The 23,122-nt window shown below is 37.7% G+C and overlaps 1 protein-coding gene across 1 annotated transcript in view; it reads right to left on the reverse strand.

Annotated features, from left to right (window-relative positions):
- Positions 1–277: 277 nt before the first annotated feature.
- Positions 278–23,122, reverse strand: part of IQCK (IQ motif containing K) — a 38,298-nt gene continuing 15,453 nt past the window's right edge. The window contains exons 7-9 of the mRNA XM_017734198.1: positions 19,760–19,844; positions 14,421–14,532; positions 278–2,510 (exon numbers count right to left, since the gene is read on the reverse strand). Of these exons, the coding sequence (XP_017589687.1) occupies positions 2,449–2,510; positions 14,421–14,532; positions 19,760–19,844 (259 nt within the window). The 3' untranslated portion in view covers positions 278–2,448. The remainder of the gene's footprint in view (positions 2,511–14,420; positions 14,533–19,759; positions 19,845–23,122) is intronic.

Consider the following 23,122-nt stretch of genomic DNA (forward strand, 5'->3'; position numbering starts at 1 on the left):
GGGCTTAGGCAAAGGTATGGCCAGATCCTACAAACTGCTATTCACATGACCAGTCTCACTGTGTTAGTCATGTGGACCAGTCACAAAATTAAAAATTAGCAGGATTGGGTTTAATGTGTGGTGGTGAATGTGTGGCAATAGATTAGGAGGGTCTTTATTTCCCAACTTTATACAACTAGTAATGAGCAACTTTTTTTTTGTAAGTCACTAGTCTGTGATGTAAAATGCCCCAAAATAAAACTGTCATTGAAGAAAGGCACCTTTATGTTAACTTATATTTTTGTTACAGTATTTACTTTTGCCTTTTTTGAAAGTTTTCTAGAATGTAGAGCATCTGTGAACAACATAATAAGTAAGTAAGCACAAGCCTTTCACAGTTCTCCTAATTATAATTAGCTTTTATTACTATAAAAGCTACTATGTTGGCCCTTGGTGGTTATGTGCTCATGGTGTTTCCATGCAGAAAAATGAAATCACAAAGCATTTGACAAAACTATTACCAAAACAAGATCTATAATGACTGGCTTTTGATCAATGGCAGGAAAAGAGTTCAAAGTCATACAGATCCTGTCCTGCTTTCAGATGGGTTGAGGGTGTTTGACACTTGCCAGAAAATATGTAGCATCTTCAGAAGAGCACTCTCAATCCATCCAGTTGTTTCTAGAAACAAGGTACATGAAATACTGTAGAAGTAGCTGTTTCTGCTTTTAGTCTAAACACAGGCATCTTGGTTGGCTTTGTTTGAGCTCGATGCCTTGGGTCTAACCAAAGGCCATACAAAAGGGAGCATTGTAGCTTTTATAATAAAACAATTGGACTATTCTACCAACTTACAGGATTACAAAGCAGGTGCTTTTTATTAATTGATGAGAGCTAAAGCTCATTTTTGATAGATAATATATATTTATTAAATGTATTAACGTGTGTTTTATAACGTACCCTTTTTCCCGCTGACTGTTGCATACTGGTATCTTATTAAGTACATCTTTAAAGGATTTTCAAGACAATCAATGTGTACCATGATGACTGTACATAAGTATACAAAACTACAAAGGTTGTAAAGCATGGGCAAATGTTTTATTTTCAAAATGCTGTTCTTAACGAGAATAAAGGCTTTACTATTTACTTACAATGTTTGTGTCCACTTGGTTTTAAAATCCACCCAAAAATTTTCCATTGCAGTGAGCAGTGCTACAGACAGAATTGTCCCTTGGTACAGTTCCTCAATACAAGCAAAGTTAAACTGAAGGAAAGGACTCCTAAACCACATTCCTCCACCTTTGGCCACATTCCCACACTTACCCTTAGCTCTGGCACCTATCGAACCCACAGTGAGCCAGTCAAGGAGCTCAGCAGCCAAACTCTTAACACAAAAGGGATATTTTTTTCCCCCCTGTTGGCTCAGCAGTCTCCTGTTCTGGTTCAATTGCTTGTGCTTGGAAAAGAAGAGGACAGGAGAATACAGCTGGGCTTGAAGGGTGCAGGATGAGAGTTTTTTCTTCAAGTGGTTTGATTTTCCAGATCTGGTGTAATAACCATCATCACCAACCAGGAAAAAACCCAAGGGGTGGGTACTGGTGTAACAGTGAAGACAAAGTCTGTGCAAGTGATGGAAGAAATCCCCTCTGGAACCACAGCAAGTGCAAGAGACCACTAGCATGTGTCCATTCAAAACAACTACACCTTTGACTCACATGGAATTATTTGCATTTCTTCTACTATCTTCTCTAATTGTGAAATTATAAAGGACTATGTTTGACAGGGCTAAGTTAAAAAAATAATAAGGGTTCCTTAGCAAGGGGCCCAATCTGATTTTTACGGTGCTTGGACCTGATGTAAGTAAGTAGCCTGCATAAAACTGCTGAAAATGCTGACACTGGGATCTTAATTCTACACTTTCTCAGCACATGTGCTAAGTGGTAACAAAAGGGCCTTTGACTTTTCTCCCCTGCAGAAATGCAGAGCAACCCCAGCTCTCGTTGCCTTCCGTTGGAATGGCAGGGGCACAGCATTTCTGCAAATCAAACCATCCTGAACAGAGCCTGGATTTGTGTAAATTGTCACAGCTCTGCAGGAGTCAGAGAAGTCCAGTTTATGATAAATGAAGATTTTTGCTTTAGCTTTAACACTTTGCCTACGCGTGGGTGTAACCCCGTTTAATTTCATCCAGAGTTTTGTTCCTGTCAGAAAAGGTTTTAAGTGAGCATTCAGGAACACAAGATAAACACAGATTCAACATTTTTGGCTAGATGTGCACCATTCCATCTGTTTTAACAGAATTGTGCTCACTTAGACTAAGACTGAATTTTGTCTTGGCATGCTGGGTCCTTACATAATCTGCCTTTGATTTACCTCACATGCAAAAGTAAAGGCTTTAATGCTAAGAGAGTTTCTAAATCAGTATCACAAAGTCCATGAGCTCTGTGCTTTGCAGTTTTAGTGAGGAAACTAAAATTGAGATGTTGAAGGATTTTGTGTATGTTTGTCCAGCTCTTCTGATTTTCTTCTCACTGCAACCATACAAAAAAAAAAAAAATTAACAGGCAGAAAAACAAAAAAGAAAACATCCATACTTGCACAGCAATTACTCTGTTGTTCAAGAAATAAATAAAAATCCCCTGCCCAGCCCAAAAAGCGTATTTCTTCTTTGCATGGTGGTTTTTTTTCGTGTTTTGACACAGCTTCAGCACTCAGATACTTGCACATGGTTCTCTGTGCCAGCTGTGGGAATTGTGCATGTGTAGCTGAGGGCAGAGCTGTTTGCTAGTAAAAAGTCACTGGATTGTTTAAAAAAGAAAAATTGAAAGCAGCTCTTTGAGGTTTTTGCTTTGAAGAATTTTCACTTAAAAGTCAGTGATGAAATCATACAGTTCACCTAGTATATAAATATATTTTTGTCATTTAGGACAACAAGCAAGGTCAATAAAGAATAGTTTTTCTATGTCTCAGTGGAAAGAAGAATGTTATCCATGTGATTGCAAAGGGTCTGCCAAATGGGAAAAATCAGTCAAACAAAGAGCACAGGGTTGCTTGCTGGAGTAAACAATTCTAAATGAACAAAAGCTCTACATAAAAGTAAAATGTCCCACCCCCTAGTGAAAGCTGTTTTCAAAGCTGTATTCTTTCAGAATGCTGTAATACAGATTAACCTAATGTTTTTCTTCTGCTGATACAACAGTCTGGTTCCTCATTCTACTCCTGTGATTTCAGCTATCTTATTCTGGTTTTAATACTTTAAAATTTTACAAACTGCCTTTCAACTTAAAAAAATCTGCTTTTTATTTCCTACACTTCAGAAGATGCATCTGTACTATACACCTTTTACATCAAGCAAGTTTGTTGGAAAATTTATACATAAAAGCTATGCTGGAGGCAAAGAAAGCCAAATAATCCCCAAAAAATCCCATTTTGTCCATACAGTTTCAGGAGAGCTTAGTTACCCTTCCAAGGCATGCAACTGAGAACCAGCAAACAAAATCCTCTTGATACATACAGGGAATGCTGGGCTGCAGCAGGCCCATGTGCTAATTTAAGGTGCTCAGTGTGCTCCCAACCTGGAGGATCTCAGCTCACAGAAAGCATACAGGAAAAGTGCTGTATGAGGAGGGACACAGCAATCCCTTAGAAACCCCAAATGAGACTGCAGCAGCAGGATAAACCCTGTTTTACAACGGTCAAGGCAACACAGGCCCAGTGCCTCGATGGCACTAGATCCTTCTGGATTTTAGGGCTTCTGTTTGTACAGCTGTTAAGGAGAAAAAGCAAGAGTGGATTTAATATCCCACATGACTACGAGTGTCCTGTATACAAAATACTTTCTATTGCATTGAATTTTATCTAATATTCCTTGATGTGATGAGGCTGACGTTTGCAAATATTTAATAAAAATTGCAACACTCAGAAACCTTAGGGCTCACACACTTTCACATTAAAATGAGCAGGTGTTCTAGGTATCTGCTAGCAGTGCTTTTAGTCAGTAGTGTCCATGTCTTATCATAACCTGTGTTACTTAAGCATAACAATTTCCAATCACATCACACCAAGCAGGAAGCACAGGCTGTCAGCATAAATCTGGATTTCAGGCAGTTATGTAAATAGTTTTTGACATATACTTGCTTCTTATGCAGATAGAAAAGTAAGATGTCCTCAGGATTCAGATAACCTGGAAAGATGGAGAACAAAGCTGCCTGGCTACGTTTTTTCAGTAGAAATCTCCATTGGAGAAATGTATTTTTCAGGCTGTGACACCTCACACAGAACTAGCTTGCTTAAAATATTTTGAAATGCCCAAGGAAGATGTTTAGAACAACTTACAGTACCTGATAATCCAGCCCGTTTCTTTCAGACAACACAAATCTAAAAGCAATGAATGGTGTAAATGTCAACATCAACAACCTGGCTCACAGCTGTGCCATTCCTTATGCTGAGTTTTAACCATTTCAGTCTTAGAAGTCCTATCATTCTTTCAGCAGAGGGAGAGAGCCGTTTCAGTTTTCAGCTGCTTTTAGAAAGTATTGAAAGCTGAACCTGAGCAGCACCGTTCCCATTTCATCCCTCCGTGTCCGCGGTCGCTGTGTGCAGCCGTGCAGGGCCAGCTCCCACCACTGCACAGCTGTGATTCTGCTGCACTGGACACCATTCCTGTTTCTCTGCTGAGCTTTCCTGCATGCTGGGGAAAGGCGTATGGACATAACTGGGCAGAACAAACTGCCCCAGGATGCCATTTACACAGTGGGGATTGCAACTGTGAGCTGCTGCCAGTCTCAGGGCAATGCCAAGGAAACTGTTCTCACAGAAGGCTGGATTCATAAAAATTACAAGCACTTGAAATCTCAAGGTGTTTGTGTAACTGAGTGTATGAAAATTATCTACAGAGAATGCCTAATTTAAGGAGGTGCAATATTAGAATTAACACAATCATGCTCATTGGCAGCATGATCAGTATTTCATGCACTTTTAAACATCAGCTCCTGTTTGAAGTCCTGAGACACAGAGGAACTGAGGTCCTTAAGTGCTGTAACTGTGTAAGTTAAGAAAAAAATATAATCTCACATCTCACTTATTTCTTCTAGTACTGGTATTTCTACCTGAATAGGTCATATGGACAGAACAGTTTAACTTGCTAGCACTATGTTTCAGTCTCTTTACTGTATTTTTCAGTCTTTTTACTCCTTACTCTTAGTTTTTAATAGTGAGAAAATCTGATTAAACTATGCTTTAGTCACATGCACGTTCTAAATTACAGGACACTATAGGCGCCACTGCAATAATAAGCACTGGTGGGGACTGTGATAACTTTCTTTGGAGGTGAGGTGGGGGCTATTCTTGAGGAGCACAACTGTTAATTTCTATTTTTGATCTGCTATTCCTACTACAATAAAGGCATCTACTGCTTGGTCTGCCACGTTCCTTGGGAATGCAGCTCATTTGACACAGTTTATCATGTATGTGCTGCAACGCAGAGGCACAGATGATGGCTAAGGGAAGCACTGGAAAGTGTCTGGGTTTACTGTTCATTAGCTCCTGAGAAGGGAAAATTCAAAGATCTGCAAGTATTGTAGCTGTCTGAGGGCTGGCTTTTGTCCTATTTATATAAGCACTAAGTTCAAACATCCTTAACATCTAATTTGGATGGCAGACATCATTTTCCCTCATCTTAATGTACAGGACTGATGTTCTGGTTTGACACTTGGTTGTTTCAGCATAACAGTGAATAAACTATGACCTACTTTGTGCACTACTGTGTAACACAACTGGCTTGTGACAGTAGCTTATGAAAGGTTTATACACCCACACTTTCTATAGAGTGCACTTCTTCATAGAGCTCCAAGGACTACATTTAGTAATTTAAACAGTTGAAAACAGTAATGAAAGATACTATAGACTCAGACTATAAGAAGATGAAAATCCATTAAAGAAAATCTATTGGAATAACTTATTAGCAGGGGCTTAGAATAAAATATATATATAGAAAGGAGTTTCACCCTAGCCTCCCAATGAAATGCCAGAGAAGCCTGAACATGAAATTGGAGCCACCAGCAATCTTGCTGAAATAAGACCTGACTTTTAAAGAGACAGTTTTTTTATAAAGTGTTTATAATTTTAGCCTCTTACTATTGGAAGCCTGCCTGTATACAATTATTAGTGAAACCTTTCACTCCAGGAAATACTTAGTCACTAGTGATAGGAAAATGATCTATTGAATACAGATACATTAAACAAACAAATGATAAAATGGAAATTATGCCCATGGACACTCCTGCAAAACATGAATCTGAAATGGAACTGTCAGAGGATCACTCGGCAGAAGAGGCTTCTGCAAGATGGATTTTAAAATGTGACAGGACAAACCTAATTCTCCAAATGAGGAGCAGGGCTTGTCAAATGCTTAGTCTTTCTTTCATGACTGTAGAGGACAAAAAGTTTCAGGGCATTTTTTAATTCAGTTAGGATCAGATTAGCAAAGCAAGAGCTGACATACAGGAGACTTCCAAACACCAACATTCAGATGCATATAGGAAATAAGGGCTGAAAGATCTCTAGCAGAATTTGTTTGTGCAATGGACCATTGCTTTCCTCATATTTTGACAGAAAGACTCAGAATTCATTAGAATATATTTGAATGGCATTTTTACAATTCAAGATGTACAAAAAGGAAATATGGGAAGATACAAGTATTAGAGGAGATCAACAACTGACATGAACACCTGAGTTAGAAGAGAAAAAACTACAGAGAATTAGAGGTACTGGAGACTATTGCTTACAATTATTCAAGTGTCCTCCAAATCATTCAATGACCTGAGATTTATGAAGAGAACAGCCACAGAAACACAACACTTTATGGAACACAACCCTGGACTGAGAGAAGAAAATCCAGAATGAAGGCAACCAGTGCATCTCCAGAGCATCTGATGAATGCAGTATTTTTCAATGTAAGTAGTCAAGACAGAAAAAGAGAACGATGAAAACAGAAAGAACTGACCAGAAATGGAAATCATTCCAGAGTGGCAGGTCCCCAGCTAAAAGCATTTGGGGATTTACAGGCAGAAACCAACACAGGCAGAAACCCAGAATTCCAGATTTGCTGGGCAGCTTCATGAAAACTGCATTTATACCCATTAGCCCCTCTTATTTCTGACATGATTCTGACTTGCAAAATGTGATAGGTTCTGCAAAGTTACCAGATTTAAACTCTTGCACAGACTAAAACAAAGCACCAGGTAAGAAAACAGACTGTTACATTGGAAAAGACACCTGGGTGATGGATGCCACAGGGAGGGCTTAAAGGGAGTCAGGGCAAGCAGCTCCTGTGGTCTACAATCTGTCACCCCCTCCTTTGAATTCTCTGAGTTGTGTTTTAAGACTCCCCTAACAGCTTGTGGTCTTTCTTTCCCTGCCCCACTTCTCCCCTTCTTTTTTTTAACCAAGAGTCTCAAATCTAGTTTTGCTGCAGGACTATTTGGAGGCTTTATTTTTCAGCTGGTGACAGCCTTTTCTTCAGGCTTTTAGCACATCCCATACCTATAAATAAAAAATTTGGGGTTTGCTTATCTAAATGGCTTACAAAATACACCACCAGCATTTTCAATAAAAATGCTCCAATGTTTTTCACTGTTAAGGTTAAAAGCAGAAAAAGGAAACAAAGAAGATTGCAGAACCCATGAAGAATTTCTGCTCTCCTTTAAAAAACAAAAAAAAACCAAAAAAACAAAACCAAAGAAAAGATGTTTGTATAATCAAAGAAAAAATGCCAAATTGCAATTGTCCTTTTTTTCCACTACAGATCATTATTAGCAACTGCAGAGTGATGAGTGAAAATACAGCGTTGGTACTGGAGGATTAGTTCAGACTTGTGCTCACAGACCCACTGCTGTGCCTGTGTAAGCACTGTTCAGATCATCACATGCTGTAGTTTATCTAAATGATCATCTTTCCTTTTTATTTTTTCAAACATTCCCAGCATAGTTTCAGAAATTAAATGTTACTGTAATCTTTATAAATTTTCAAAGATGTCTGAGTCCAGGGTGTGGACCAATAAATTGGATTCTGTATCCTGAGTCTTATGACTTTTATCACTACATTCTCAGCTGTTAGTGCCAAGATTAAACTTTCAGAAACATCTCAAGCATTTTGAATTAGGCTTGATGAAAACCACCACCACGTACTCGGCCTTCAGTACTGCTTTGTTCTTTGATTTTCTTTTTTGTTTCTTAAAAAAAAAAGGAAATTTTAAGGTCTTCCATGTAAGTCAAATTTTATACATGTGCTTTTAAATCAAAAGCAATCATATATATGCCCCCATTTTAAACCATTTTGACTGCAGCACTTTTGCTTTCAGAAAGAAAAAGCCAAATACTGTAAATACAGAAATACTTTAAAAAAAGGAGTGAAATTCTTTTAAAAGTGCAGTGTCCTACTAACAGCAAGCAGCCTTCCACTTTTAACCTGTTTATAAAGCTTAGTTTGAAACCAAATTACTAGAAGAAATACATTCAACATAAAGATCTTAATATATATTGTGTATGTATATAAATGTTATAGAACAGATTAAAAATGTAAAACCATTGAATATGAGGAGGTCATCACTTACAAGAGTTCCATTATGAGATTAATTAAAGAATTACAGCTGCAGTAAAAGGAGGGCAGATGAAATTAGCAACAAATTATTTTGTTTAAAATCTTCCTCAATTATTTCAACCACCCTTGGTGAAATGGGTGGCGGGGGGAGAAAGAAACTCTCACATAAAACTGAGTAATTCCTTACATTTTACAGGGCTGAATTTTCCTAAATAAACCACAGAGATGCAGTCTTTAAGAAATCCATTAGCTATTCAGACTATGCCTTTTCCTAATCCAACAATATTACCTACAGTAATTTTAAATATTTTTTAAGCCTAGTGTAAGATCTCCCCATTTATAAATATATCCTCTTTTCAATATTTTCTTTGGGAAACGACTCAGTCCTGCAAACATGCATGTGGCTGTAACTTCATTTATGGCCCCAATACTAAGGGTGTTTATGGAATGAATTTAAAGAAGTTTCACAATGTAGCCATTTTTTTCTGGGTTCTGAATTTTACATTTTTCTCTTCTTCAATTAATTCTACTTTGATGTGATACGATTGCATACAGGCATCCTTCAAAAGTATGCAGACTAGACCTCCCCTGCTCAGCTTAACTTGATATTAAGCTTTTGAATCCTTCTTCATCATTCAGGTGGAGACATCACAGCTGTATAAGGAGTGAGTGACTGCATTTCCTTGCTGCTTGACACTGTGCATCTGTTCCTGCTCTAGCACTCCTAAAATATGCAGCCTGTTCTCCCTCGTATCTCACTCATATTTGCAAGGATTTTCCAGAACACCTAAATTTTGAGTTCTTCAGAGTATTGCTGGATGCATCTTCCCAAGGGAAAAGATTATTGCTATGAAAGAAGTATTTTAAAAATCTCTCCAGATAGGTGAGTAATAACTTCTACTGCCAAAGGAAAAATACAGCTTGAAAATTGAATGGAATGTAGAAGAATATTCCCTCCTTTATCTGGAAATCACCCCCCTCACTTGCTGTGAAGATTACTTTCTGTCTTATTTTGATTTAACTAGATTTTCCACACACTGTGCTTTCTCTGTTACACAAGTGCCTTGCAAAGCCCAGGCTATGGTTGATTCCTAAGAGCTGCCAGCTAGTAGGGTCACAATTGGTATTGCTATAAAACCAGGAATATTCCTTTTATTATGTTCCCTAAGAACACTGCTTTTTAAAACTAAAATTTTACAAATTTTATGTAGATAAGAAGAAGAAAAGAATGCCCTTAGGACATACCATAGCTGAAAGTGCTGCTTGTGTAACAGCAGCAACAGTCTTTCCAACAGCAGAGAAGTAACCATTGCAACAGTGTCAGCAAAGTGTTTTGTTCACATAAGTGATGAATGAAGATTTTAGTATTTTCATTAAAAAGTTAAATATTTTTCAAATTCCTTTCACTGTAGGACAGACACTTTTTCATTTCCAGTGCTGTCCCATCAGTACTAAATCTGCACAAAGCAGTGCTCAGAACCACAATCTGCTATTCACGCACATTCTGTACAGGTTGGGTTTAAATTAACTGTATTTTCTGTAGAAGGCAAACAATTTTTTAATCTGTAAAAAATTCTGGAACAAATTTATCCCATCAGTTGTGCTATATTAGAGAAAATTCTTTCTCCCTACAAGTCTAAAGCTGTGAGCCACTAAAGTGAGTCTTAAGTGTTATGCTTATCTCTACATTTTCAGTCTGAAATTGTTCAGACAGTAAGGACTGTCATACTTTAAATATAGATCATTTTGTGGAGTGTAATTTTACACAGCAGTGGAGCAGTATAGCAAATAAAATGTCAGCCAAGAATGCTGTAGCTTTATGATCCTGGGTATATGCTGAAAGGAACACAATTTCTTCTTTGCACTCAAAAAGAAATTTTGCCAGCATATGCATTAAAAGAGGTCGACAGTCCTGCAAGGTGCTATTAATGCATAAAGTAATTTTCATGCAGTTTTCACACTTTCTATCCTAGAGCACTTTGCATAACTAATAATAAAGAGTATAAAAGAGAGACTGAGAGAAGACTAAAGAATTTTAGAGGAAAAGATAGAAATGTTTAACATGCTGTGAAGCGGGGGAGAGTCAGTGGTTCACATGAGGCACCATCACAGCCCTGCCTACAAACCACGCAGCGAGCGTGGCCGCGGCTTCACAGGGCACAGCGGCTCCTCTGACACTGAGTGCCCATCACAGCTGGGCACTTCTCCTTCCCTGCATTACTGGTGCACCATTTCCCCTCTGCTGGATGTAAGGACTGTGTCACTACTGGGTAAGTCAGTTTATCAGGCTGATGCAGCAGAAAAGCCTCCCGAGGGGCAGCGGAGCAGAGCGGAGGAGCCGTTCACGCACCGTGAAGCCACGAGTGCCACTGCCAGGGAAGAGGGGCACGGCAGAAGCCTTGGCCAAGGAAGCACAGGGCTGCCTTCCTAATGGGGAAGTTGCTGGATCACCCTATAAAAATGAGACTTTTGGTCTCTACTTGAAAAAGAAAGGACCCTCCAGAAGTATTTCATTCCGGCGTTGTTCTAATGAAAACTCAACTGTTTGTCTCAAAATTAATGGGCATGTTTTAACACACTTTCTGAAACCAGAAAAAGAAATTAAGAATTCCTTTGGATTTCTTAATTACAATCAATTTACATTTCAATGTCTTCTTACTATCTTTTTTTTAAAGTATCATATACAAACACACTTTCATAAAATTATGTTTTTACCTAGAACATACCCTTGCAATAAGGTACACATAGCATTGTGCTGAAAGTCCCAACAAAGCAGGCTCTGCCTGTTAGCTCACATTAACTGAGTCTTTGGCTGATATTTCCATGGAAGGTATGCTGATCTTTCTAGTAGTGTCAATAGAATCACATTACTGCTCGAGTCATCATTTTCTAAGAGCTGTTTGGCAGCTCACCATTCATCCCCTACAGTTAGATTCAACACTGTTTACAGCATCTAATAAACAGAGTTAGTTATATACAAATCAAAGAGACCCTTTATTATTTTTCTTAATGTGGTTAATTTCATAATAAAATGCTGTATCTACTTTAAAATGTTACTTTTTTTTTCCTTTGACCACGAATTGTAATGCTTTATTTGTGATATCTGAGTTTTCAGTAACAATAAATGCTTTGTCTGCTTGATACAAAGAGTTCAGTGGTTTAATGAAAGGGGATTAATTGAGTTAACCAAATTAAAGAATTCAGTTAAACAAAATGCATAGAGAGACAAGGCTAAAAAGTAGTTGTGTTATGCTATTATTGTGTGAGTGTTCACAATCCATTTCAGCATGAAGTCAGCTGGGTTGGATGGAATCACTGGTAAAAGCAGTTTAACTAACCTTGCTGACTTTATAATGAAATAGGGTTTAACGACACTAATCAACAGCAGGATAATAAGAGCAGAAATAAGAGCAGCTGGAGCACTAACAAAATGAATTATGGCATCACAGCTGAGATTGATAATGAAAACCCCTGGACAGTAACTTCTCAAACTAGTACAGCTGTTTCCAAACAGCCATCTGTCTGGGCCCCAAGGCTATTTGATGTGTGGATACTCTTAAATTAACTTAGCAGCACTCAGCTGGGAAATTACAGAAACAGGGTGATAATATTGAAAGCTGATGTGATATAAGCAATATAAACTTATACTGGTTTAAGAAAAACGAAAAGGAGCAATTTTGGAACTTCCTTTGAAGTGGTAAAACAGCTGTGTGTCCTAGAGTCCTAAAATAAATGATTTGATGACAGGAAAGCTCTGTGAGAGTGATTAAAAGGAAATTTGTTTGTCCTTTTGAAACAATTGGCAAAGGAAGTCTTATCACTACATAAGTCTCCAAAACAACTGAAGTATAGTTTATAGAAAGATTCGATTTCTTCAGACACAGGAGTTTTTTAATCAATTTAACTGTCAAATGACACAGTCCACCCTTAGCCCCTATTTTTCTTAGTTGCAGCATTTTGGGAATGGGTTCACCATGTCCTCTGAAAATGAACTTGTAATTTTCACCTTTAAGATTTTACATGCAGGAAGACTGCAAACTATGACTAATAGTCTAATATCATCTTCATCCTTTTTCACATTGGTGTGAATATATAGGTTTATTTCTTAGAAGTGGGAAACATGCATCTCTTACTGGTCTCGTGGACAATGGAATGTGTGAAAAAACATGCTTTGATGAGATGATTTAAATATTAACAAATTGAAAACAGAGTCCAAGCCACAAACATTAAATTGCAATTGCTTAAAAGCAATTAGCAAGCCTGCTAGGTCAACCTCTATCATTATCTCCAGGAATGCAATTTTCCAACAATTAACACTGACAGAATGGACCATGTATTACAAAAAGAAAAAGTCATCTTTTATGTTTTACATTTATAATGAGAATAATTTTACTATAGGAAATTTGAATCCACCGTTTTCAGATATTCAAACCCACATACCTATGCGTTTTCTTTAAAAAAAAAAAGATGCCTACATTTTTTTGCCAAGTAAACTCATAATAGACTGTAGTAGAGAGGCTGTGAAATCCCACTTGAAGGAAACCTTGGTTGCTCTGCCAATATTTTCTTTATATGTCAGTCAAGTCTGCTGGAAGACAACTTAATATCTCACTGATTTTATCTTTTCATCATTCTTGTGCACTGTTACTACATGATTTAACCTTCTAGGTCTAAGCTACTAAAACCAAGAATTCTACTTCCCTTACTGCATATGAACACCCCATATAAATACACACACATAAACACAGTTTTCCCCTCTTGTGATGTATGATTTTGTTCCTCAGAATTCATTATTTTCAGCTATAAAATATCCCTTAAGCAATTTCATGGATTGGTAAATAAAACCTGATCTTTCATAGATTAAACCTGCAACATAAATATAAATAAATGTTGGGAGAATCTACATAGAGCCCTTGCAACAAACTCCTATCACTAAAATTATCACTCCCCTGTAGTTCAGGGCAAAGATTGGCCATGTGAGAACACACCAGTGCCCTCGGAGTGCAGGGCACACAGTGCTCACTGCCACAGCACCACCTGCCCTCCTCCACCCCTGAACAGCCTCACACCTTCTCAGCTCCTGCCCTGGCTGTGGAGGGCACTTCCCCTGTGCATCAGGGCTGAGCCAGCCCACAGAGGCTGCTAAAATGCAGACTGGTTGAGGAGCTAGTGAATCCTGCATTAGCAGACGAAGAGGCTGGGCAAATAATCACAATTAAACCTCTGTGCCTAAGTGAATGGTAACCTGGCCCTGTCAGTAAAGCCTTCTCCACAAACAGGGCAAAAAAATAACATATTACAGTGCTAGTTCTTGAAGCAATCTGGCCTTATTTCCCTTGGCAATTTTTTAGGTTGTTTGGGTTTGTTTTCTTTTTTTTTTTTTAGAACTATACAGGCCAAGTTCTGCTGTAAATAACTACAGGAAAATGCCAATAGAATATTTACCAGATAGAAATCCCTGAGTTCAGAAGAACTGTACTACAACCCATCTGGTAAAAATCAGCATTTACATGATGAGTAGCTGGTAGATGTCTAATCCTGCCCTAGGAAATACTCTGCCAGTAAATTGTAATAGTCTTCTGAAATTATTGAATTTTGGCCCTATATTGCATTTTTCACTGCTGCTTTCAGCTGCACAGGCAACTAAAGTGGAATAAGTAGTGACTGTAAAGACACAGCCAAGCATTTCCACCAGACATTACCTTCTCTCTCGGGACTGGTGTCCTACTGTGTGGCCTATTTTTTAACACAACTCAAAGTAAAAATTCAACACAGTGTAAAAACAAATAAACAAACAAAAAAACCCCAACCAACCAAAACACCCCACAATTTAATTCACTTACCTTTGGCTTCCTGCTTAGTCCAGAATTCTTTCACTATCTTATTAATGTGTCTCTCCTCTCTCAACTTCTTTTGCCACTGACGTAGCTCTTGTATTTCACTATCACAACGCACCTGTGACAGGGGAAGCAGAAAAGAAAACTAAAATCATATACCTTTGTGTTACCCAGGTTGAGGGTACAATTTTTTTCACAAGGCTGTGGCTGGGCAAACATGTGACAGCCATCCTTTTTGCTGGGCCTGAGGTAAAAGCACAATCCCAGAGGTTTACAGTTTTCAGCTTACACAGAAGTAAAATCCACATAATTGACAAATCCAATTGAAAACATAAATAGGTCTATTAGGGGATCACTTTGATTACCAAGGACTCCTGAGAATGAGATTGCAGTGAGATGCTAATTCTTTGAGTTAATTAAAATTTAAAGCCTTATGCTGAAGGGTATTAGTGCCTTTAGAAAAGCACAACACTATAAAACCAACCCACTGACCAAAATAATAGAGCAGACGAGGACCATGAAGGGTCATACAGAAGAAAATTTATTCCATCAACCTGATTCACACCTGCCACCAGCTGCAAATAGGCTGACTGGCAATCCCACCCACACAATCTTCACAAACAGGAGAGCCATTAATCTGTTATTTAAAGTAATTGGACTGCCTTACATGGTATCTATTCTTTGCCAGTCAATCACCCCATGAAAGGCATAATTCTGCTTCCACAAAAAATTACAATAGTCAAAGGCCTTGATTTCACTTAGATGTAAGTTGAATTTTTCTAGTATTGTTTTTGTACTGGTGTAGTTGCTTGCAGGAAGATAACTACTTAGTTCTCTAGAAAATTTCTCAATAAAACTGTATTTATTGTATTCTTACAGGATATGGTGAGAGTTTGCTCTGTGATTTGAACTCTATTACATGCTCTTCTCCATTACACTCTGCTTTTCTCCCACTTTGCTAAGATACATACAGAGCAAAAGAGCACGACTTAGTTTTCCACTAGTTGTAAAAAAACCCAAACCTTAAAGAAAACAGTATAAATTATTTATCAAAAGTATTCTTTCCACCCAGAATTTCTCCTCTGTGGTGCAGCTAAGAATGCAGCAAACAGTAGCTGAACTCCCATAGCACTTTTCAATCCACTTAGGAGATGATAACTTGCTCTGTTTCAGGCACTGGCAGAGCAGAAATACAATACAAGGTTACTCGATCAATAAAAACAGCCAAGACTTTTACTCAGTGACTTGAGATCAGATACCTCTTAAACCTCCAATAATTCCCCATTATACTGATAGAGTTCTGTAATATCTTCTGTAAAAGTTATAAGGATTTCTTACAAGGTTGCTATGAAATTTTAAAAATTAAAGAAGTTACAGATACTAGTGATATCTGCAGCTATACAAAAAAATAAGATAATTTTTTATTAAATCCATCAAATACTATTTGAAAAAATAAAATATAATCAAAACACAGGATAATTTTTTTAGGCTTGCAAGAGACTTTTTTTTCTTTTATGCTGCCATGTCTGCTTTTATAAACCAAATAATTCCCTATTACATGGAGTCAGTTTGTCTGCACAGGAAAGGGTTAAGGGAATGCTTTTGGGACACAAGCATACAAATGACAGAAGTGAAGAGGCAGGGAGATAGAGAAATTACTACCTCTGTACCTAAATATAAAATTTCTGAAAACATGATGTGTCCATTTCCAACTTCAGCTGTGTAACACCTGGATTGGGCCCATGACAGGGCCAAGTGATCTCTGTGTATGGAAAATGAAGACAATAATTCTTAAAGGCAAGTATAGTCAATTCTGTTTAGTCTCCCTAAGCAAATAAACCAGTGACAGTGCAGTGAAATAGAGTGAAATACAGAGTTCTGAGATAAAGGCAGAGGCAGATAGACTCAAATAGTCCAAAGTCAGCATTAAATCCAAGCAGTAAAATGAGCTCCCAGAACAAAGTGTCTTTTTAGAAAAGTGACCAAAAAAAGGAAAAACGAACAGAGACATGCCACCTGCAGTAAAACAGGTGACAGGAATGTAACAAAATTCATCAAAATCTTCCAAATACGCTCAATAGATTATAGTTTAGCATAGCTATAATACAGATTAGCACAGAGGTAATTCCTTAGAAAGTTCTCCTGCTTTGAAACTGGAGTGCAAAGCTACCATGATCAAAAAGCCATGAATCAGCAGCAAAATCTCCAGGCAAATAAAGGGGGAGTCAAGGATCTTGTCCAAACAACTTCTGTGTCTCTCCTGCAGACCAGCAATGCCTGAAGCCCTCCCTGGAGGGGTCTCAGCTTTGAAGGGAGATTTCACTCCTGCCCAAGTCCCTTGACTCTACACTTGCTGTAAATAACAGTGAATATTTGTGTGACCGTCTGGGTTTCAGCCTTTGCTGGTAGCCACAACTTGCTGGAAAGCAATAAAAACTGTGACAGCAAAAGCACAACTACACATTGCAAGATACAAAGCAAAACTGAAGCATTTTTGTCTTTAACTTTTGTTCAAAGGACATGTATAGAATAGCACTGAATATTTACATAATGCTGTCCAATTTCAACTCTAGGATATTACAGGATTTAGTAAAGAAAAAAAAAACATGCTTTCAGTGCTAGGTGAGAACATGTTGCACAACAGATAAGGGTAACACTAAAGGTTCACCCAGAAACATCAGAGGAAATTCTATCAATGAAAACTTACAGTTAGTCTAGAATAGTTATGCAAATTTTAAAGATTAAAAAGACCCCATTAAAAAAGTGGCACTAACCAAGGATTCTGCAGGAGAGGGGTGAAGGAATTTATCATCTTTTGTTGGAAAATTGACACCTATCTGAACACTGCCTTGGCCTGTGAGAGATGAATGGAACCTCAGTAAAAAGGATGGTGGGAAGTGAAAAGGAAAAATTCTGATGACAGAGCTGTCTCAACTCTTATTTGGGTGCTCCTCCTGGCCCTCAAAGAGCCCTCTCAAGATGATGTCTTCCTTTCTGTGATCTCCTCAGAGAACTCAGCAGCTGTATTCTCCACTGCTATTTGTTCTGGAATTCAGTTCTTGATTAAACCCAAAATAATTGTCAGAGTGCCCATCAGTGTCTTTGTATGAAAGATCACAGCAAGGACTTGGTTGATGGCAGCCATTAATTATTACTACAACAATTAAGCAAGTGTTTTTCTGAAATGTGCTGCAGATAAGGATAAATGTACTGTTTCGATCATGCTTCATTATCAGAGTTCTCAATATTCTGCACCAATAGCTTTTTTTTCCCCTTTACATAGAAAAGCCTTTACTGCCTGATCCATTTTTGCATTTCTTGCCATGTGTTTTTGATACTGGCATGCTCAGACAGCTGGAGGTAGCAGAAACAAGTGAAGTATCAAGGGAAGACATGATGCTCAGTCAGTTATGTAACTAGATAAACTCTACTGCCTAAATCAATATGGTCAAAAAAAGACCTCAAGAAATGGTCTGAGTCCATAGAAGGTGTGTCTCAGAAGACAAATGATGAATTACCCTGTCTCTCCATCACAGTATCACATATCTGTGTGCTCATGTTTAATTATCCAGGATTATCACACTGTGTAAATTTTTATTTCAAAAGCAGTATTTAAAAGTCCTAAATCTGAATTATAAAACAAGGTTTAATGAAAGAATTCAGAAAAGGGTTGAAAATTTTGACACCATAATATCCTTCAAATGCAAAAAGGCATTATTTGTAAATGTTCAGTTACTATTGGTTATTAACATTAAATCAGTGTTAGCTGACTGAGCCATTTATTTTAAAAGCAAATAGTCTGAATTCTTTGGTTATTTTTCATGACATACTTATCATTAAAGTGATGAAATCCCATTTAAGCTTAGTGTTCTCTTAATCTGCAAGCCCAAGGATAACACATTGCCCTATGTAGTAATTTGTTACTAACGATTTTTATTTTATATTCTGCTTGCAATTTTTAATTTTTAAAACCCCATGTTCTTTCACCTCAAATAAGGTAAAACATTAATAGCTAATTTTATAGCCTGAATTATTTTTTATGTCTCCTACCTTTTATAGCTAGAGTTTCTCTCATTTCTGGGAATTGGTTTAGAATGATAAATACCAGTGTGAGAATTCTGAAGTTCATCTATACCAGGAAGGATTGTGCCCTTCACAAGCTTTCAGAGAAGCAGAAGATATCTGAGCAACCTTGCAGTGTTCAGCAAACATAACTGTTATTGGGTAATGTAAGGATGCCTGCAGGATACTGTCAGTGCTAATTAATGTTAGTTTCAATGCTGTCACTGTTTAAAGAAAGGAAAAGAAAGGAAAACAAACAAGCAGAATCACAAAAATCCATCAGTCAAGAAGAACATTTCAAGGTATTTCATCATCTTTGGCTGCACAGCACATTATAGGAGCCACTTATATATTCATGCTTGTTAAAAATAGTAGAGAACTTAACAGAGAGTGTTTTATACTGATTGTTATTTAAAGAACACCTGACACCCAGAGATGTCTCACTGTCCGTCACAACAAAATTGTTGCTATATCCAGAGGCTATTTAGAAGCTCAAGTTTTGATAAAGGAAGTCAAAGACATTTCTTCTTCACCAAAGTCACCTGAATTTCAAATCCATTTCTTCCTGAGGTGTGAAGGTATTGGAGCTTTAAAAAAAAAAATTGACAGAATTTGTTCAGGATTTTCAAAACAATTTATTTAGCATCATAGGGTTAGCATGGCTGTTAGCCTCCAAAATAATAGTATTGGACAATTTTCTTTGTATTTATTTTATGCACCTTGCTTTAACCTGGGAATGGCACTAGTGCTGTATTACCAGTACACCTTACAACATCTGCTTGCCATTTTGTTTCCCTGTTCCTTGGATAACAGCCTCCATGCCTCTCATAAATCTCCTGTCTCATTCTTGCTCTCAGCTCCCTGTCCCTTCTTTCTGTAGGCTTTTATTTCTCAACAGACCTCAGCAATCCTCCTTGTGCACCTCCACACTCACCCACATATCCCTGCATGAAGCAAAGTAACACTCATCCTTTAGAACCACCCAGAGAAACTTTCAATTAAAGAAAGAAAATTGTTCAGGGCTAACTGTACTTTGGAAAATCGAATTTCTGTGGATTTTTTGTTGTTGAGGAAAACAGTGAGATTACATCAGCATAAATGCCTGTGAAAAAATTGTAGTCACTAGGCATAAGGCAGAGCAACATCCAAAGCCAATGAACCATAGGGGTCTCAGCAGCTATTTATAGTATCCCCTACTTAAAATTTATGTAAGGATTTTCCCTGGGGCCTTCACAGTCCTACAGTTTTCAACATCAAGCAAAATAATTATAGATTACTCTTACCCGATAACCTCTCCAGAAGGATTGAATTAGTATGCTTGCTTCTTCTTCTGATATAAGCAGAGATAGAGGAACTGGTGGTCTAGGACTTAAAAAAAATATTTTTTTTAAACAGACAGCCTGTAAATGTAAAACCTTTTCTTCCCTAACAATATATTTTATCAAAAAGAGAAATGTTGTTCAGGAGCCTGAAAGACACAATTTCTTATTGCTCAGGAAATAAAACGCACAAAGAATATCTCCATTACAAATATATTGTTATATACACTACAATAATTTCTTTTTAAAACAATAATATACAAATGGCACATCATGCACAGTCATCTTTCTTATTCTTCTACACATATTTCAAATTCCCCCTGTTCTGGTAAGGTTTGAGGTGGCAGTGGGAGGTGGGCAAGGGAAGCAGTCTGCCATTGGCAAAGCAAAGGTTTTAGTGTGTGTGCAACAATGAACAGACTTATGTTGTAAATGTTTATGCCATGAAATACACAGAATATAAACATACCTTAGAACGTTCATTTACGTTGTGATGTCACTGTAAATTAAGATGTGCTGAAAAATAATGATTAGCATATCTGCATAGCATGAATCCATACTTAGACATGTCTAAAGAAGTTCTTAAAATGCTGAAATTTTACTTTTGATAGTATATACACTTTCTTTTGCTAATTAAAAAATGTAATACATTTGTGAACTCAACCATTTTCAGCCAAAATATTTGGTAGTTTGAAGGCATGTTGGTGATTCTGTTGCTACCAATTTTAATGGGAACAAGCTAGTAATTAAATTCAGCCATCACTAATAAAATCTCAAATTACTATCAAATCTTGCTTCCCAAAAGCCATTTTCTATGGACACTGATTTATTTCTCAGACACAATGATCAAAAATCATCCATTGGAAAGGAAAAAACAAAATTAGTTTCTATACTGTCTTTAATAAGAAATGTAATTTAAAGCTAATGAACTATAGGGCAATAACACTGCAACTCATGAAAATACCAGTTATGAAGAGAAGCCTTGGCACAGCATTAGAATGGCTGCCAAGAGCCACTCTCCCTGCATGGGGAACAGACTGAACCCAGCCTTGACTTGGAAGAACACAACATTATGAATTTGGAAGCAGCATCCACCTGCAGACACATGCAGCCCATGCAGGAACATGATCGATGGTATTTATACTGTACAGACACATACACTGCAAATCAATAACTATTTATTTATGCAGTCTTATATTTTCTGGCTAAAATGCTGCAATATCTTTTGGAAATTTATTTAGGGCATATTACAGCCCAAGCTAGGAGGCTTGACAGCTTACATTTTCCTTTCACTTAATTTCATTCATATTAGTCTCTGCCCTAGTAAGCTTCCTATGCTCTCTGACATCTTTCTCTTAGGGCTTGTCTCCACTGCAGGAGCATTTCAACTTAGAGCACAACCTTACCTCTTATCTAATGCTGCACTGACTACACCATTTTAGTCTGTGTACTCAGCTAAATTGGTCTCATCATCATGTCAGCTGGGTTTTGGCCTACATTTATTATCATGTGAAGTTAAACCTTGGTCTGTTTGGAAAAGTCGAAATAAGGCAAAAATAAAAAGCAGTCTCTCCATTGAGCTGAAGAGTCTTAGCGCTGTGAACGTTAATTAGCATTTCTCCTGCTCAGGGGAAATCATAAGCGCTGGACAAGCAAGGCTGCCTGAGCTAACAGCTTCTTATAATCAGACATAAAAATCTGAAGTTGGACTGTGCTGGTTTCCCTGGTAGGCTTTCATCCTCTGTTCTATTTTAGATCTTTTTGAAAACCAAAATTTAGGGAAAATCACAGGAAGACCTACATATTTTACAGCGGTTATATCAAAGACACTGAACTTTCTCTAAGTACATCTCCAAAGAACAGCTTGAGATTTCTCCTAGCCTGCAAGGTCAACTCTAGCATTTCTTTGCTTTCGTTTTCAAATTATAAAAATGTCTAGCTTATAATCCAACACTAAAACTGAGAAATCAATATAAAAAAATCAAGCAAGAACAGGCTTTAATTTTCAGTGTGCCAGTCACTGGCACATATCAATCCTTTCAATGGCACAGCTTTGAAGACCAGAAGTCGTGCCAGGTCCAGTTTGGTCTGAGGGAATAAATGGAGAATATACACAGTTGGCTGCAGGTCAAATAAAAATAGAATGTGAGCAGAGGCAATCACCCCTCAGCAGTGAACGAGGGCAAGAGGAGTCTGTCATTTGTGGCAGAGACAGCTGTATGCCTCCAAGATGAAAGCTGACAGTACAACGTGCACTAACCACATTCTGCTTATTTAGTCCTTGATTATGCATGATCTTAAAAGCCCACACGTGAAACAGTGATATCTATTTTGATATACATATATTGTTTAATATAAGTTGCACCTGTAAAAGACATCAGTAAAACGATTTTTTCTTAAGTATTTCATTTTACCAAATCTGCATAAAACAGACAGTGACCAGAGGAAGGTTAAATTCCAGAAACACGTTTCTTGCTGTCTGAGCAAACTTGTACAGATCCTGGTTCTGTGAGATATTCACTACTTATATGACATGATGCAAGTGGAACTTGGCACCCAGGAGATACAAAACAGACTTGCATTAAATTAACGTAGGAGGCATTGAAGAAGGTTCTTATTGAAGAAATGTATGTGATTTGCTCATGGACAGAAGATGGAGTTCTCAATGAATTCTGAAGAAGGTAGGAAAAGAGTCCCTCCATTATCTTGTCTCCAAAACAGACAAACTGTGTTCATAGTCACTGAATTCAGGCATTACTTCCACACAGTAATGCCCAGAAACTCTGATTGCCTTTACGTTCCCAATCTGTCCTACAAATAGGCCTGATTCCTTCCTTGGAAAGGAAATCTAAGGAAAAATTTAATCAAGGAAATTTGCAGTATATGTAATCCAGGATTTTGTAAAGGCTCTCCCTGTTCCAGTCTGTTCCCTAACACTGACAGCCCTCACATTTAAGCAGCAGCCTCAGAGCCAGGTGCCTGCAGAGAGCAGCAGTGCCTGGGGCTCAGGGAGTGCAGGTGAGAGTGGAATACCCAGGTGCAGTCACAGGATGGTCTGGGTTCTCTCTGCTTTTAGAAAGCTCTTCTCCAGAAATACTGAAGCAACCCTAACGAAAAGGATGAGGCCTCCTAAGTTTCAGTACAACAGCCACATTCACTTCACCTTTAGTGGGACTGTGATGGTTATTGTTCTTGAATATTTAGATCATGTACGAACACAGGCAGTGACAGAGTCACTGAAAAATTCATCATCTAAAAGAACAGACCAAAGAACAGGGATAAATGTAAGACATACAAGTAAATGACCATAGTGATCTGCATAACTCT

This window comes from Corvus brachyrhynchos, unplaced genomic scaffold (genome assembly GCF_000691975.1).
Source record: "Corvus brachyrhynchos isolate BGI_N302 unplaced genomic scaffold, ASM69197v1 scaffold5, whole genome shotgun sequence".
Taxonomy (NCBI): domain Eukaryota; kingdom Metazoa; phylum Chordata; class Aves; order Passeriformes; family Corvidae; genus Corvus; species Corvus brachyrhynchos.